The sequence below is a fragment of the Rhinopithecus roxellana genome, chromosome 19 (assembly GCF_007565055.1).
Source record: "Rhinopithecus roxellana isolate Shanxi Qingling chromosome 19, ASM756505v1, whole genome shotgun sequence".
In the NCBI taxonomy this organism is placed as follows: Eukaryota; Metazoa; Chordata; class Mammalia; order Primates; family Cercopithecidae; genus Rhinopithecus; species Rhinopithecus roxellana.
In genome coordinates, this window is record NC_044567.1 from 16,513,568 (window position 1) to 16,530,827 (window position 17,260).

At 52.1% G+C, this 17,260-nt stretch overlaps 2 protein-coding genes across 2 annotated transcripts; both read right to left on the reverse strand.

Moving 5' to 3' along the window:
• Positions 1-2,232: 2,232 nt before the first annotated feature.
• Positions 2,233-6,981, reverse strand: KRT35 (keratin 35). Its single transcript, XM_030923875.1, has 7 exons — positions 6,133-6,981; positions 5,219-5,301; positions 4,867-5,023; positions 4,176-4,337; positions 3,760-3,885; positions 3,039-3,259; positions 2,233-2,721 (listed from the first exon to the last, which is right to left on the reverse strand). The coding sequence occupies exons 1-7, from the start codon at positions 6,601-6,603 to the stop codon at positions 2,574-2,576; spliced, it is 1,368 nt and encodes a 455-aa protein (XP_030779735.1). The 5' UTR covers positions 6,604-6,981; the 3' UTR covers positions 2,233-2,573.
• A 4,641-nt stretch (positions 6,982-11,622) lies between these two features.
• KRT36 (keratin 36) lies at positions 11,623-15,388 on the reverse strand. The gene is made up of 7 exons (XM_010358574.2): positions 14,876-15,388; positions 14,118-14,200; positions 13,720-13,876; positions 13,053-13,214; positions 12,828-12,953; positions 12,429-12,649; positions 11,623-12,059 (listed from the first exon to the last, which is right to left on the reverse strand). Exons 1-7 carry the CDS (start codon positions 15,332-15,334, stop codon positions 11,864-11,866), a joined length of 1,404 nt encoding a protein of 467 aa, XP_010356876.1. The 5' UTR covers positions 15,335-15,388; the 3' UTR covers positions 11,623-11,863.
• Positions 15,389-17,260: the final 1,872 nt, after the last annotated feature.

The window sequence follows — 17,260 nt, forward strand, 5'->3', positions numbered from 1 at the left end:
GCAGAACTGAGAAAGTCAAAAGCACAATAGGGACCAGACCTGGTGGTGCTAGGGTCTATGTCAGAGCTGCCCTGAGCCCCATGCACTCCCAACTGTGTTGCCAAAAGGTCCTCCACCAGACAAATGACCTCTCAACCCTGGCTGCATGTTCAAATCACCCAGAGAGCTTTCAAAAATCCCAGTACCAAGTCATGTCCCAGACCAACTAGAGCAGAATTTCTGGGGCTCAGAGCAGACATCGGTATTTTTTAAAGCCCTCCAGGTCATTCCAATGTACAGGCAAGGTTGAGAACTTGTGGTTGAATGGAAACAGCGTTATAATTAAAAGCACAAGCAAATGAAGTAAATAATAATTAGAAGTAGGATTACACATGATTTAGTTGGCTACATCTTGGAGGAAGCTAGGATGGGTTTGGAAAGGGTGTGTGCCACAGAGAACGCCATAAAGAACAGCGTGGCCTACACACAGCAGAGTTAACTGGAGCCCATGTGCTCCAGACAACATCCACATGCTGCTGGCCGTAAGGCTCCCTGCTGACTTAGAGTTGGAATTAGATAATGAAGCATGTAACTGCGTATTCACTTTAGCTGACTTGGTTTACTGGGAAGGACATGTCAGAAATGAAACCCTGGCCAGGGAAATGTGGATGCCCGGCCTCGCAGCAATCCAGCCGTCCAGCTGGAAGAGAGAGTCGGTAGTGATGACCCATCTTCAAATGCCCTGCATGTGCTGGGCAAAACATTCTCGGTCTCACTTCACAGCATCAGTGTCATGTTCTCTATTTTACTGAGGCTCACAAAGGGACAATGACCTGCTAAAACTCCCACATGTAGTTAGTGGTGGGTGGGGATTTGAACCCAGGTCCATCTGACTCCACATTCAGAGCCCACGTTTGTTGCACTAATGTCGAGATCCCCTTCAGCCAGTCTCCTGACACCACTGAGATGGAAAAGAAAAAAAGTAGCAAGTGAGCATCCATCTTGTCCCATCTCAAGGCCCCCCTCCTACACAGACCAGTCCTCCCCTGGTAGCTAACACACCTCCTGGCACAGGGGGATGCTTTGTAAGGGTTTGTTGAATTAAGTGAATGATCCTGAGGTGACCACCCCTTTCAGGTGCCTAAGCCTCACCAAAATTAGCCAAGGAATTCCAAAAAGACCAACATGGATGTGGTGCCAGATGCCAGGAGCAAGGTGGGGCTGGGAGCAACCAAAGGCCCAGGCCCTCTTTGCAGGAGGCTAGAAAGGAGAGGATTCTGTGTTCAAATCAGAATGAACTATATCAGATGTCCTTAAGGGACTAGGGTCTCCGGTTTGCCTTGGTCAGCATCTTCCGGCCACCTGCTCTCCCCTTGGACATGCTACAGCTCTCTTAACATCACTGAAGCTCCTTAGCAGGTACTCTCAGCATCTTAGGAGGGGCACATGCCAAATGGGAACACACATCTTCATTTTTAGTTTAGAAGCTTTGGTCTTGGACCTTCTCCCTTTCCCACTGGGATTAATGGAACTTGCTATTTGCCTTGCCTGTTTGGGGACGACATTCTGGACACAGATGACAGCCTTTGGGTCAAGCTGCTGGGAGCTCTCACACCCATCTGAGGAGGGCTCGTTGTACACCTCGCCAGATGCCAAGAGCACAGGAGCACATGCATGAGCCTCCTAAGGACAAGAGCCTTAGCATTCAGGATGGAAGCCCTGAAGGTGAGTGCACTCTCTGTCTCCTGCTTATGATGGGCTGTGGGTTATTAAGGGGGTTGCTGAACTTGGAGGGCTGCATGAAAGGGCTGCAATGGAAGGGGGCTGATGTAAATGCACCCCTAAAAGTACCCTGGGAGGGAGACACCCTGTCACCGGTCTTACAGGGACCACAGACAAGAGGCTGATAAAGTAGCCTAAAACCCTCCCTGTTAAGCTGATCTCAGTTTCCATCTCAGTTCTGTCCATCCCACTCTGGGATCCCCAGGTGACCACGTATACTAAGAGGGATTACGAAGAGTCTGGAAACACCTGGCACCACACTGGAATTTTGGAGAAAGGTCTTCATCGGGGAAGCCAAGCAAAAGCTCTCACTGTAGGCCTCTACCCACCCCAAACAGGTGCACAGTGACCCTGTCATCCAAAGGGTCATACTTGGTCACATCTCTCCCATGAGTCTGCCCAACAGTCACCCCCTGAACACAGCAGAGACAAAAGCCAACAACACCAGAATGGTGCAAGTTAGGCATCAGGGGTCTGAGCAAATGCACTTTATTTTTCTGCCAACAAAAGCCCTCTACTGCATTTCAGAATCCACTGTAACAGTACCCAGAAGGAAAACCTGACCCAGGAGGCAGCCTGAGAACAGAGACACCATTGAAATGATGAGGAGTTGAGACCTTTGGGGGCAGCCAGCCTTTGTGACAGGCTCTCAGAAACTAAGGCATGTATTTGCAGTGAGCCTTTTCAGGGCCAGACCCTGGGCCTGGGCTCTGCCTGAAGAGAGGGGATTTGGGGCTACAAGGGTTAAGGTTGGGTAGAGGCCAAGTTCAAGCCCTAGAGACGATGGCCATGGCCTTCTGGGTCACCCACTCTCAGAACCGGCCCCCTGGGCAGGGCACACAAATGGGGCGGGGGCTGCAGGTTAGGCGGGCTGCACTAGGACCGCAGGAGGCTGCAGGAAGACAGGGAAGGCATGACTTGGAGGGTGAGTAGTCAGGTGCACATGAGTTACAGGGGAGCCTAGAAAAAAGAAAACAGTCAGATTACTATGATTTTCCAGTTGCTATTTGCAGTAACTCAACGTAGATCCTAGACTATGCAAATTGGGAAGCACCCTAAAAATCACCTGATCCTGCCCCCTTGTTTTACCAAAAGGGAAACAGGCCCTGAGAGGAAAGGGGGCTTGCTGGAGTCACGTGATGAGTTTGCAGGAAGACCAGAACTAAGAGACCAGGATTCCAGACTCTGGATGCCAGGCTCTTTCTAGGCACCATGCCGTCTTCCCAGAACTTGATAGGTTGCAGTGAGAAGACCAGAGCACATGCAGTGATACTCACTTGCTGTCCTCACTCTCCAGCAGGCCCTGGTATGTGTTGATCTCACACTCTAGCCGGGCCCGGACGTCCAGCAGCACCTGGTACTCCTGGTTCTGCCGCTCCAGGTCAGCCCGGATCTCGGCCAGCTGGGTCTCCACGTTGGTAATCATGCACTGCATCTGGGCCAGTTGAGAGGTGTAGCGGGCCTCTGTCTCTGCCAGGGTGGATTCCAAAGCATCTCTCTATGAGGGCAAGGGTTGTGTAAGGAGGAAAAAGGCTAGAGGTCAGAGAAGGAGCAAGGAGGATTCATCCAGGTCTCAGTGAGGCCTCAGAATCCAAGAATGGAAGCTCGGAGAATCAGGGTGTGAGCTAGGATGAACCACAATCAGACATCTCACTTGAGATGAGCTAATTAGCACCTGTGGCTTCTTTGATCTAGAGAGCATCTCCCTGTTAGTGTCATCTCTGAGTAACTGATAATTACTCAGAAGATGTATCTGCTTACACAAATATGGGACCTACTGCCTGGACATGTCAGTTGCTACAGGTCTCTTGTCTTTTACCACCGGGGGATTCATGATTCGGGCTGGTCCCTCATTCCCTCTTTTCTGCATGGAAAACCCCTGGTGCTCAAGAACATGGACCCCTGGAGCCTGCCTGTGTGGTCAAAGCATGGAAGCTGGGAAGCTTGTGTTCTCCCCGGCTTGGTCCAGAGGCAGCTCCACCCTGCCTTGGGACTCACCATGCTGTGCTGGGCCTGCAGCTCAATCTCTAGGGTGTTGACTGTCCGTCTCAGCTCGATGATCTCTGCCTGGCAGGACTGCACCTGCTCTGAGCTGGAAACCACCTGCTGGTTCAGCTCCTCAGTCTGAAACATACATACACAGGACCTGGTCAGCAACACTGGGAACTTGGCTTCAGAGAGCTACAGAGGCCAGTTAGAATCATGAGCCAAGAAGGACCTTCACAGTCCCCTAGTCCCACTCATTTATTTTATACTGGAGGACATTGCTGCTCAGAGGACAGCAACCTGCCCAAGTGGCACAACAAGGTCAAAACAGAGATGAGACTCAAAGTTAGGTTTCTTGATTCAGAGCCCCAGGGTCACCTCTGTGTGAGCCACCATGTACCCCTGTTGCACAGACTGTTTTTACCTACCTGGGTGTCAAACCAGTCTTCAGCATCCCGGCGGTTATTCTCCACCAGGGTTTCGTACTGGCACCTCATCTCATCCAGAACTCGGTTCAGGTCAACAGGTGGGGCAGCGTCCACCTCAACATTGAGCCGGTCACCAAGCTGGCAGCGCAGTGAGTTCACTTCCTATGGCACAGACCAGGGTCAGTACTAATTCCCAGAGGGCTGCCTCCCAGGTTCAACTCCTTCTCATGTTCACCTCCTCCCCATGCTCACCTCTCCCCCATGCTCACCTCCCCACCGTGCTCACCTCCTCCCATGCTCAACTCCTCCCCATGCTCACCTGTTTCCCCATGCTCACCCATTCCCCATGATCACCTGCTCCCCATGTTCATCTCCTCTCCATGTTCACCTCTCCTCCATGCTCACCTCCTCAACATGCCCACCTGCTCCCCATGCTCACCTCCTCCTCCCCATGCACACCTGCTCTCTCACATTCACCTCCCCCCCATGCTCACCTCCACCTCCCCATGCTCACCTCCTCCCCATGCTCACCTCCTCCCTCATGCTCACCTCTTCCTCCCCATGCACACCTGCTCCCTCATGTTCACCTCCCCCAATTCTCACCTCCCCCCCATGCTCACCTCCTCCCCATGTTCACCTCCTCCCCCAGGCTCACCTGCTCCCCCATGCTTATCTCCTCCCACATGCTCACCTCCTCATGGTTCTTTTTCAGGCAGAGCAGCTCCTCCTTCAGGGACTCTACCTGGGCCTCCAGGTCAGACTTGCACAGGGTCAGGTCATCCAGGATCCTGCGCAGGCCGTTGATGTCCGACTCCACCAGCTGCCGCAGGGACACCTCCGTCTCATACCTACAGGCATAGAACAGGGCACCTGCATCCGCATTTCCTTTTTCCATCTAAATCAGGCCTGCCCTCAGACTGGCCAGGTGCTGTGAGTCTTGCTTTTATGCCTCAGTGACAGAGTACAGCCAAAACCCTGAGCCCAGGCATCACCTGTGTCCAGTTCTAGCGGCCCCCAACCACAGGACAAGCAGGACAACTCACTTGGTCCTGAAGTCATCTGCGGCCAATTTGGCATTGTCAATCTCCACCACCAGCCTGGCGTTCTCAGCCTTGCTGCACAGGGTCTGGGGATATAAAGAAGCTATTTCATTGCAAGAAAGGACATTCCATTTGTTGGAACTCCCTAAGGCTGACAAGGGCTGCCTCTGGAGAAAGGAAGTCACCCATCCTCCACCTCTGCTAGTCCATGGGTATTGGAGGGTTGTGGGCAGCCTCTAGGGATCAACTATGGAAAGTCCAGGGTTTCTTCCAATGCAGTGTGTCTGTGACCTGTGACCCAGGTTAGATAGCTGCATGAAAATGCAACAGGAAAGGCCTGGCATGATGAACCGAACCTTCTTCCTATCTCCCTGTCGCCCAGGCCTACTGGGGGCCCAGGGCAGTTCATTGCCAACAATGTATTCCAGGATTCTGGGGTCATAAATGGTCCCTCACAGGAGCCAGCTGTAACTTTGGGCCAGGCAAGAAGCAGATACAGGCCCTTGGCAAGAAGGAAACTCCTCTGGCAGGCATTTTCATCCCTGAGTTATTTATGGGAAGCCTGAACTGCACTAAATACATCAAACCCAATCTCCTGACTTTAAATAAAAGAGGAAATGAAGACTCAGAGGGGTGGGCAATAGTACCAAAGGTCACAAAGTTCATTCACAGACCCGATGTTCAAGCTCTGGCTCCAGTAACTGCCATCTGGGTCACTTACCCAGCCTGAACCTCAGTGTTCTCATCTGTATAATGGGCTAATGATACCTCCCTCAAAAGGTTATTGGGAGGAGCAAATGAAACCACAGAGGTGAACATGCTTGGTGACTTTCAACATGCCCTGTGGGAACAGAACTATCAATGAATACTGGTGACACCAAGTTCCTGGGAATCCAAAGCCACTCTGAACCTCTTACCTTCTTCTGGAGTTCCTCAATGGTCCGGAAGTAGGACTGGTAGTCGGGGCACATGTAGGGGACCTGCTGCTCACACCACTCACGGATACGGCTCTCCAGGCTGGCATTCTCCTGCTCCAGCTGACGCACCTTCTCCAGGTAGCTGGCCAAGCGGTCGTTCAGGGATTGCATGGTCTCCTTCTCATTGCCAGTGAGGATGCCCTCCCCAAACCAGCCCCCACCCACGCTGTAGCTGGTAGTGAAGCCTCCGACGGGGAAGCAGAGAGTAGGGAGGCAACTGGTAGCCCTGTAGCTGCTTCTGCCCACACCCGCTGAGCAGGCAGAGAAACTTCTGTCCCCACGGGAGAGACTCGGGAGCTTGCAAGAGCTGCTGGAGTACATTGCAGACACACGAGTGGAGCCCCCACTGGCCCCTCCTGGGCTCTTGAGAGACCCAGAAGAGAAGCCCGCCTTGAGGCATTTGGAAGCCATGGCCCCTGCAACTCAGATGCAATTGATAGGTCTCTGAGACCAGACACCCCAAAGCAGAGAAGCAGCTCCTTACCCCAGATTTATATCTCTGCCCCAGTGGGCGTTGGTTGGCCTTTACAAAGTGTTTTCTCCTCATTAAAGTTAACACCACTTTCTTTTAAAACCCCTCATTAACCTGTTATTTAGTTTCCTGTGAAAATGTACCAGTCTCATAAAATAGGAGCCCCGTTGCTATGTCAAGACTCACCTCCACCACCCCACATCACTGGCAAGACCAAGTCCCCATCAGTTCTTCAAAGGGACCTGTCATCTGAGCCCAGACCTCAGCCTCCGCATTAAGCAGGCGTGGGAGTTCAGCCACTGTCTTGACTTTCTCCGACTTTGACTTCTTTTATGGGCCCGAGGGAGTAGAGGAGGTCTCTGGGGTGCTCCCAGGAGATGGAAGAGTAAACTTGGTTGTTGCAGGAAGGCAGGGGTCTTGTGGCCAGGGAGACACAGAAGGCTCTCGAATTGGCCCAGAAAATATGACTAGGGTGACCAATTTTCTTGGTTTCCTCAGGCATTTTCTGGCTTTAGTTCCGAAAGTTCCATATGCCAGGGAACCCTCAGTCCTGGGCAAAATGGGGCAGCTCGTCACCCTAGATACTGCAGAGCCCTGATGGACACTTCCCTGCTCTTTCCCTTGCCAGGAAGTCTGCCCAGGTTATAGAGCCTAACTTCCAGCCACAATGCCTAGAGGTCAGTTAATTGGACACCTGCCCATGATGACATCTAGGAGGGCGTGTCTTCCCCAGTCCTGGTTGAGAAATGGAGAAGCCCTTCCTTCTGGCTGCCTGAATTGGAGCTCTTTTCACACAGCCCTATCAATAACCCAGCTGATGGTAGCAACCATCATTCACTGAGCATTTAGTACCTACCAGCCCCCACGCTAATCTGTCTCTATGTATTCTCTTATTCAGTTCTCACACAACTTCATGAGATTGGCATCACCAATAGCCCATTAAATAGAGGCGGCTTGGACTGTTGCAGGAGCCTGTCCCAGATCACAGCTGAACAAGCATCTGTACAACTGTTCAAGGCATGCTATCTTAAGACCCCACACACACTGTGCAACACAGTTGTGGATAGAAAGGTGCTGACTCCTGCAGAAGGAGCCAATGGTCAAAGTGGAAAATGGCTTAACTAAGGTCCACACAGACTTCCCAGTGAGGCTAAAGCCCAGGGCTTCCAGCTCAAACCGCAGGCCCACCCCCCCTGCCTCTAAGGGCCCAGTCCTGGTCAGGCCTTCCCTCCGGAGCCTGGGCCCTGCTCCAGCCCTGCTGTGCCCTCCCAGCTCTGAATGCCCAAGGCCGTGACTGTCGGTGGATTTCCTGGCCTCCAATTGACTGACATCTGATTGCCTTGTGCTTCCGCCCTATTTTCCCAGGGAGACTGTAAGCATGGGGGTAAGGACTGACCTTGTACTTTTTTTGAAATCTCTGTAGTGTTAAGCACAGTGCTGGGCTTCTAGATGTCTACGAATTAACTAATTAAGTGATTTTCCCGTGGTGAATTGTGTTAAGAAAGGAAAGAAAGAATGGAAGGAAACAAAAGAGAGTAGGGAGTGGGGAAAGGAAAACACAGTCAGTCTTACCATTCCTACTTTTTTTTTTTTTTTTTTTTTTGAGACAGGGTCTCACTCTGTTGCCCAGGCTGGAGTGCAGTGACACTATCTCGGCTCACTGCAAGCTCCAACTCCCAGGTTTACGCCATTCTCCTGCCTCAGCCTCCCGAGTAGCTGGGACTACAGGCACCTGCCACCACACCCAGATAATTTTTTTTTTTTTTTTTTTTTGTATTTTTAGTAGAGACAGGGTTTCACCGTGTTAGCCAGGGTGGTCTCAGTCTCCTGACCTTGTGAACCGCCTGCCTCGGCCTCCCAAAGTGCTGGGATTACAGGCATGAGCCACCGTGCCCACCCTACTATTCCTACTTTTATAAATGAGGAAACTGAGACTCAGAGATGGAAGGGGATAAGGCATCTCCGTGTAGGTGAGCAGCACCTGTCCAGACTAATCAGCCCCTTTGGCCAAGAACAAAGTGTTTTCTGGGCCAAGAGCCATTCCACCCAAGGGAGACGGATCCCATAAGCTAATTTAGTGCTAAAGGTGTGGCTAAAAAATTCTTGATAAGATTTTTAGATAACTTTATAAAACATATATGTAATATTTTTCAAGCTGTTTTAAGGTATTTTGTAAATTGGTCTGGTCTATTTCTGTTCCTTTTTAGCATTCTTTCTTAAATGAAATAATTATCTAGAACCGCTTATCAGCAAGAACTTACATTGTTTAGCACATCCCTAGTAACTTTCCTGACAGGATCCTTGCACTCTGCTCAGATGCAGTCCAGGTTGTCCCCAGATCATTCCATGGATACACTAAATATAGCCCTAAAATGCCCTTTGCCCTCCTTCCTCCTTTTTCTGCCCATCAAATCCAAATCTGCCCTAAAACCTTTCCTGGTCATCCCAGCCCTCAGTGATTTCTCATCTTCCCCAAAACCTGAAACCCTGCCCACACCTGCTCCTGCTATCCCAGTGCAGTTGCTGGGAATGTGGGGGCGAGGTGTCTCCACAGCTGGGCGTGAGCTCCTTGGGAACTGTGCCTGTTATCCAGTCTTTGTTCCAGCCGCTTCTGCCACCCCTGCTCCTTCCTAGATAGGCCTGAGCCTTAAGATTGGATTGGCTATGTATGCCATGTTCCACTGTTATCTCTTCATTGATTAATTGATGTATATGTGTAAATGAGAAAGACAGTCAGATAGCATATCTGGAAAGTACAAAAAAGATCAGAAAAACCAGACCACCTTGAAATAAAACATCATATTCACTCTGGGGAAATTTTATTGAATGTTTTCTATTATTTCTCTCTTGATATCAATGAAATAGGAGCCCAAAGACCTGAGAAGGCTCCTAAGTCAGCCACATGCTGTGTGACTTTAGACCAGTCGCCATCTACCGCCACAACACTGTTGAATTCTGGTTTGCACATCGGTCAGTGATTTCAATTGCAACTCAGTTAAGGGTATGTGTGAGGTTGAGATAGGAGGTGTTTTCTAACTGATACAGATGCTCTGGACAATGTAATTAAAAGCCAGGCAAGGATGCATAAATAAAGAGCTCACAGCCACACAGGGCTGATCGTGTGCATCAGATGAGGCTATGAGTATGCCCTGTAAACTGCAGAGTGATCATAAAAAGGGAAAGCACTGTACAATGCAAGATGCTGATGGCGTGATTACTTGTCAGGTCACGCCCTGTGTGGTCCATCCACAGTGACAAGGCAGCTCAGCGGTTTCCCGGAGACTCGGTCCATTCCTGGACTCCTGCCTGTTTCTGCACAGAGGACCCCTGTCTGTTTCCGCACAGACTCTAGCCTCAGGCCAGAGGCAGGGGTGTAGACCTTAGGCCCCAGAGCATGAGTGGAGTAGTGAGGGGCAAGAGGCAGGGCAGATGAGAGAACCATACCGACTGCCCCCCCTGCCCAAAGCCAGGTGCATCCTCTGAGGCTGAGGCCTTTGGGTTCACTGTCCAGATCCAAGGACACTGCTGGCAGCACAGCCCCCACTGTAGCATCCTGACAGATACAAAGCAAAGAGCTTGGCCCTCGCAGTGGGGGTTCCTGTTTGACACTCTGAGGCCAGGGACTCTGCATTTGTAGTAAGAGCAACACTGACAGCTACCACTTTTTGGAAGCTACACACACACTGTCTCATTGGAGCTTCCCGGCAGCCCCATTTCACAGATGAACCTGCTGAGACCAGATAGGTCTCATGACATAACCGGGCATGTACCACAGAGCGGCAGAGTCGGGCTCAGTGCAGGATGCTCTGATGCTACCTATGCATGTCTTCTCCTGGGGTCTGATATGTGTTTGCTGCACCTCTGGCTCGCTCAGCAAGTGACTGAAGAGTCCTGTTTAGCAGCAAACAGCAGATGACATGAGGCAGAGCCAGGTCATGGAGGTCTTGACCATGACCCAGAGGAGAGCCCAGAGGAGAGTGAGTGCAAGAGAGGGGGAGGGGGGAAGAGAGAAAGAGAGACAGAGACAGAGAGAAACTACTGAGAAGAGCTCCAGAGTCAGGGTCAGAATAGCCGGGTGATAGGCAGGTCTCTGCCACTCACTGCTCTGTGGCCTGGGACAAGTCACTGCCCTCTCTGGGCCTGTTTTCTCAAGTGAAGACTGGAGCAGGGGGCAAAGGAACCAACCGTAAGGCCCTCAGACCTCTCCCAGGCCATGCTTCTCTGATCAGAGGGATGTCCAGGTCTGGCAAAGTCAGTCCCCACCCACAGACCTGCCTGACTCGGGTCTGCCAGTGGAATCCAGAGCTTTGAACTCTGCTCCACAGTGAAGTCTGGCTGTCCTCTCCTCCAACTCCATGTCTGAGCCCCTACTCCCACCCCACTATCCCTGACACCCTTCAGTTCAGCCCTGTGTGCCTTGTTGGTACATAGATTCACCTGCCCTCCACCTTCACCTCCCTGCTCTCCCTGACTGCCTGCCCCAGCGTGGCTGGCTCAGGCTGACTGCCTAGAGTTTGGCCCTCTCTGCTTGTTCCTGGGACCTCCTCTCCTGAACCATCCCCAGTATCAGGGAGCAGGGTGACAGGAGCCAGGCAAGAGAGGGGAAGCTGAAAGGAAAAGAGAGATAGCCACCGAATCCAGGTCGGGCTACAAAGGAGGACTGGCTGGGGAGCCTTTGCGTCTTCTGGGGTAGGCACCGTGAGTAGATGTCTAGTCACTGGTAGGGCCAAGCTGAGAGCTATGGCCAGCACCCATCCAGACTGGGTCAGTGTCTGTTCTCATTGGCCAGGTCCTTAGGCATCTTTGTTATTAAATACTTGAAATCACCCTGCCACCACCTTCCACTCAGAGCCCGAGAAGATAGACCTAAATGCAAACCCCACAACTATACTGCAGCCCCTGATCAAACACCCCCATGAACCATACGAGTACATGAGCATCAACAGAGTCAGCCAGGGTTGAGTTTGCTATGCCAGGAGAACATACTTTATTGGGTAAATGTCCAGGAAACCAGTTTTGCATGGCGTAAAAGCACAGTTAAGTCCAGAAACACAATAAGGGGAGTATTTTTAGTAGAAAAACCTGCTAAGCATAGGGGGACCCCTCTAGGGAAGGGCAGGGTCGTTAAGCAGCCAGAAGCCACAGGGGTGTCCTCCTTCCTGTGGTCGGGGCCCTGCCCTGGTGGACCAAAGTGGGCTGTCACAGCGGGCGGGACTGCACGTGCTCCCTGGAGGAGATGACTTTCCCGTCTCTGATCTCCTCGGTGATGGTGCGAATCTGAGTGCCAACCTGGGGAGCCGAGGTGCAGGGCACAGCAGGGGCACAGGGCACCGGGGGGACAGAAGGAACTCTAATAGCAGGCTTGCATGCCATGGCACAAGGTGGGGGAGGAAGCCTGAGGAAACAAAATCATGCACGGTGCATTTGGCATCGGAGTACTGGGCTGAGATTCGTGTTAAACAGATCTAGAGGATCAAGCGAGACAGGTGGCCTCAGACCATCTCAGTGCCCTGAATTTCCCAAGGGTGAGAAGACCGAGCTGCAGGAATTAAGAGCAGAAACTGCCAATCAGAAAAGATGGCGGAAAACACGCGGCGTGTGTTGGATTGGATTCTCCCGCTGCGCATGACCAACGCCTGGGACTAGATGGAGAATCTCAAGGGGCTTTGGTTTAGTCCCCTTCATCTGGGTGACAACCACTTCTGGGTTTGACGCCCTCCACATGGCACTGAGGTTCAATCAAGCCCTCCCCCAGCTCACTCACTTGCAGTCCTCTCCCTCCAGCAGGCGGCGGTAGGTAGCGATCTCGCCCTCCAGCCGGGCCTTGACGTCCAGTAGCACCTGGTACTCCTGGTTCTGCCGCTCCAGGTCGCAGCGGATCTCAGACAGCTGGGCCTCCACGTTGCTGATCAGGCACTGCATCTGGGCCAGCTGGGAGCTGTAGCGGGCCTCAGTTTCCGCCAGGGTGGATTCCAAGGAATTCCTCTGCAATGGGAAAGAGGAAGAGCTGCCCATGGGGAGGAATCCCGTACCCCAGAAACCCACAGTCCTGGGCATCTGCCTGTGGCCTGTGATCACACCCCATGAGAGCCTGCAAGCTGAGGCTGATGAGTCGGGGACCTGTGGCAGGCCATGGCCAGCCACGCAGGCAGGGGCCACTCACCATGCTGTGCTGGGCCTGCAGCTCAATCTCCAGGGTGTTGACCCTGCGTCTCAGCTCGATGATCTCCGTCTGGCAGCACTGCAGCTGCTCCGAGCTGGACACCACCTGCTGGTTCAGCTCCTCGGTCTGAAACACATGCGAGGGCCCAGAGCATGATCAAACCAAGCTACTTCCAAGGGTAACCCCAGCCCAGGAGCCTGTGGTCCCAGCGCACCCCGGCCCCACCTGGGTGTTGAACCAGGCCTCCACATCTCTGCGGTTATTCTCCACCAGTGCCTCGTACTGGCATCTCATATCCTCCAGGATCTTGTTGAGATCCACTGGGGGAGCAGCGTCCACCTCCACATTCAGTCGATCCCCAAGTTGACAACGGAGCACACTGACTTCCTGCAGAGAGGAGGTAAGAGAGCATGAGGTTGGGAAAAGGATGCTGGATTGCAGGTTTCACTGACCTAAATTCAAACCCTCTTCCCTCAGTCACCAGCCGCATAGCATTAGACAGGATACTTAAATCTCTCTGATCCGTGGTCTCCCTGTCCGTGTTTACCTACCTCCTTCTGTGGGATATTTGTAAGATGATACAAACCCTAGGCAAATTAAATTGTTGTTATCAGGCACTAGAGCCCAAATAGAAATTTAGTATTATGGGCAAAAGTGTAGACCCTTTATGACCTTAGACAAGCAACTTAACCTCTTTGTGCCTAAGTTTTCTCATCTGTAAACTGGAGCCTGTAACACTTTATAATTCTTGGGATTATTGTAAGGATGAAATGAAATGAGAATGAAATGCGAGGGCTTTGTATAGTTCCTGCCACACAGTAAGCCCAAGGTCCAGCAGTGGCTCCCTAAGCTGGATGGGAAACAACGGGAGGTCACGTGGCACCAGCCTCACCTCCTCGTGGTTCTTCTTGAGGCACATCAGCTCCTCCTTCAGGGACTCCACCTGAGCCTCCAGGTCAGCCTTGCACAGGGTCAGCTCATCCAGGATCCTACGCAGGCCGTTGATGTCGGCCTCCACTAGCTGCCGCAGGGACAGCTCTGTCTCGTACCTGCACACACAGAACCCTGCCAAGTCTGCAGCAAAGGAAACCACACACCAGCAGGGCCCCCTGCCCTACTGTCCTGCTGCAGTGGCTGATGGTTCAGGAGCATGATGGTCCTTTTCCCTGAGGTCCGGGGCTCACGCCATATTTTCCCATCCAACCTTATTCTCGCTTCACCAGCTCCCAAAGGCAGGGGACAGAGGCAAGGAAGTGGCATGGCAAACCTTCCCTGATCTGGCCCACTCACTTGGTCCGGAAGTCGTCAGCGGCCAGCTTGGCATTATCAATCTGCAGGACCAGCCTGGCATTCTCAGACTTAGTCAGCAGGATCTGAGGAATGAGAGGTTTCCCATGAGCTACAGGAGGCCCAGCAGTGTAGGGGCAGGTAGGGGGATAGCTCAGCTCACAGAGGCCACGCTACTATGTACCACCAGCACCTTCAGCATTTCCAGCCATGAGCCACACCCCAGGTGTTAGGGGAGCATCCACCCCACAGGGGCATCCCAAGGATGTCAGTGGCCATCAGTCCTGGCACCTGTAGCCTTCAGTGGCACAGCGAGATACACCAGGGTGAGGTAGACCTGAGTTCAGGTTCTGCATCTAACTCAGGCTGTGTGATCTTGAGCAAGTTGCTGAACCCCTAAAAATTCAACTTCCACATCTGTTAAATGGGTCCAGTAATACCAATCACTCCAAGATGAAGAATAAATAAGTCAGGGAATAGGAAAGTGTCAAGCACAGTGCTGTATCCAGTAGGGGCTTGGTACATCTTCCTTCCCTTCCTTCAGCAAGGGAACAGGGGTGAGGAATGGCTGGCAACAAGGTACAAGCAAAAGACCAGCAGAGAAGCCTGGGTCCCCCAGTAAACCAAAGTCCTAGAGAGAAAATTTGCCCTTCCAGGAGAATTCCCTAAAAGCTACTGTCCCATCTGGAAAGGCCCTGGAATGAGACAGACACCTCCTAAGAGTTGGGCTGCTCAGCTGGAGAGGGGCCGGTCTCCCTCACCTTCTGCTGGAAATCTTCAATGGTCTTGAAGTAGGACTGGTAGTCTGGGCAGATGTATGGGATCTGAGACTCGTACCACTCCCGGATGCGGTTCTCCAGCTCCGCGTTCTCCCGCTCCAGCTGACGCACCTTCTCCAGGTAGTTGGCCAGGCGGTCATTCAGGAACTGCATGGTCTCCTTCTCGCTGCCATTGAAGGAGCCCTCGCAGAACCAGCCCCCGCTCCCCACAAAGCCAGAGGAGTGGCACCCAGAAGACAGGTAAGAGCCAGGCAAGCAACTCCCAAGGCCAGAGAGGCCCGACCTAGCAGAAGAGATGTACCCCGCGGCACCGGCGAGACTGGGGACCCTGCAGGCGCCCACAGAGCGGATGTAAGACACCCGAGAGATGCCGCCTGCTGTGCCACAGAGGCCCTTGACAGACCCAGTGGAGAAGGTCGGGGTGCAGGTCTGGGTGGCCATGGTGCTAGTAGAGGAAAGTTGCAGCTTAGCAAGGAGCTCAGGTTCTCGACTCTCAAGGCCTCTGTGGAGCACTTATATACACTCTCCATGGGGTGTTGGCATGGTACACATCTCTTGCTCTTGGGAAAGCCTATTCCTATACCGGAAAGCTAATCTCATTACAGTGTGATTTTTGCTACCCATCCAGAACCCCATGCCTTGTAAAAAAAAAAAATCAAATTGTTGAATTTGGTTTGCTAAGTCAGGACTCTCCACTGTTGTCATTTCCTAGCAGAATATGAGTTTTATTGCCTCTTCAAAGAGTCTCTGCACCAGATCCCATAAATTGGGAGTGGCTGCACGAATGACATTTGGTTCCTGCTCTCTCCATCTCCCTTCCCCTGGGGAACCTCATCTGTCCCTTGTCACCCCCATCCACTGCTGCCATCCCTCATAGCTGCTCACCCCTGCCTGGGCTGCTGGGATTGTAAAAGGGAGCAAAGGAACTAAAATTCAGGGAGTACCTGTGATGTACCAGGCTCATTGTTACTTCATTACACCTCGTAACAATCCTAGGAGGTGGCTGATTTTATCTTCATTTTTACCAATGTGGAAACTGGGGCTCTGAATGGTTTGATAGCTTGCTCAGGGTGAACAGGAAGTGACTGGCAGAGCGTGGGTCTGAAACCAGGGCTGTCTAACACCAAATCCTACTTCCTTGCCCCACTGCTTCCCCACACAACTGGGGTCAAGTCTGTGTACCCAGAATTTAGGGACAAGAGACCTAGTTCAAATCCTGGCTCTGCTACTAATTTGCCCTGTGATACAGGGGACCACTTCCTCCCTGGGAACCTCAGTGTTTTCATCGGAACAGTAGAGATCGTCATTCTGTCCCACCTGCTTCACACAGATATGAGGAGGATCGAACAAGAAATGAAAGTGTTTTTCAATCCACTGGGTCCTGCAGAGGTGTTGGTTGGTTAGGTTAGGTTAGGTTAGGTTAGGTTAGGTTAGGTTAGGTTAGGTTAGGTTGACAGTCTTTGATGATGGTTTATGGCTGTGACCAGCAAAGGTTCATAAGTGTGAGCACTCACATGGCACTGCTGAGAATGGTCTGTCGGCCCACCAGGCACAGCAGGGCGGCGTACCTCATAGCCAGTCCCTCAGTCAATGAACACATCATCACAGACTCCGGCTATTATGGAATCTGCGTGCTTGGATCACTGGACAGAGCTGGAGGGCAGTGTCCTTTGTGGCCGTCAGCTTTTTGAACCTCATGGGTAGAATCAGGACCCTAGAACAACCTGCTCTGACGCTCCTGGTCCCTTAACAGGTCACAGAAATGGCCAATGGCAGATTCTTTGGACAGAGGAGGAATACAAAGAAAAAAGCTAAATACTGCCAGATAGTTAAGCAAGCCGAGAGAGAAGAACCTGAGAATTAGGGACCAAAGATAAACCTGGGTCTTCCACCTTGAAACATGGACTTTCCCAAGGCTTGGGCAACCTGCTCACTCTGCTCCCACACATGCTTGGTTTGCAAAGCTGGCATTTATGGAAGCATTTATGTGCTTCTAAGGTTGTAATTTGCCAGCCTCTTAAAATATTTTATAAGCTTCTCTCTGAAATTATCCAGGGAGGATTGGCTGTGGTGAACACACCTCTCCCAGCAAGGTGGACACCTTGACAAGATGTCCAGGAGCAGCTGGCAGTGGGCCCCTGTGCAGCCCCTCTGGGAGCAAGAGCAGAGCATCAGCCCTCCAGAGCACCCGCTGCCCCAGCCATGGCTTCCTCACAGCCACCCAATCTCCCCAGTTCTCCTGGCAGGGCCTAGGACTGGATTGCCATGGGGTTTCCCTAACTCAGCCCTTTGCACCACGTCATTCTTTATTGTTTGAGGCTCTCCTGTGCATTGTAAAATGTTTGACAGTGTCCCTTGATTCTACCA

What these genes read in the sequence shown, in the direction of transcription:
- KRT35 (XM_030923875.1), bottom strand. Translation starts at nt 6,603, where the DNA reads ATGGCTTCCAAATGCCTCAAGGCGGGCTTCTCTTCTGGGTCTCTCAAG. An exon ending in TTGAGGAACTCCAGAAGAAG is followed by an intron (nt 5,302 to 6,132) that starts GTAAGAGGTTCA and finishes TTATATCCCCAG; the next exon opens with ACCCTGTGCAGCAAGGCTGA. An exon ending in GCAGATGACTTCAGGACCAA is followed by an intron (nt 5,024 to 5,218) that starts GTGAGTTGTCCT and finishes CTATGCCTGTAG; the next exon opens with GTATGAGACGGAGGTGTCCC.
- KRT36 (XM_010358574.2), bottom strand. Translation starts at nt 15,334, where the DNA reads ATGGCCACCCAGACCTGCACCCCGACCTTCTCCACTGGGTCTGTCAAG. An exon ending in TCAAGAAGAACCACGAGGAG is followed by an intron (nt 13,215 to 13,719) that starts GTGAGGCTGGTG and finishes TCCTCTCTGCAG; the next exon opens with GAAGTCAGTGTGCTCCGTTG. An exon ending in TGCAGGCCCAGCACAGCATG is followed by an intron (nt 12,650 to 12,827) that starts GTGAGTGGCCCC and finishes TTCCCATTGCAG; the next exon opens with AGGAATTCCTTGGAATCCAC.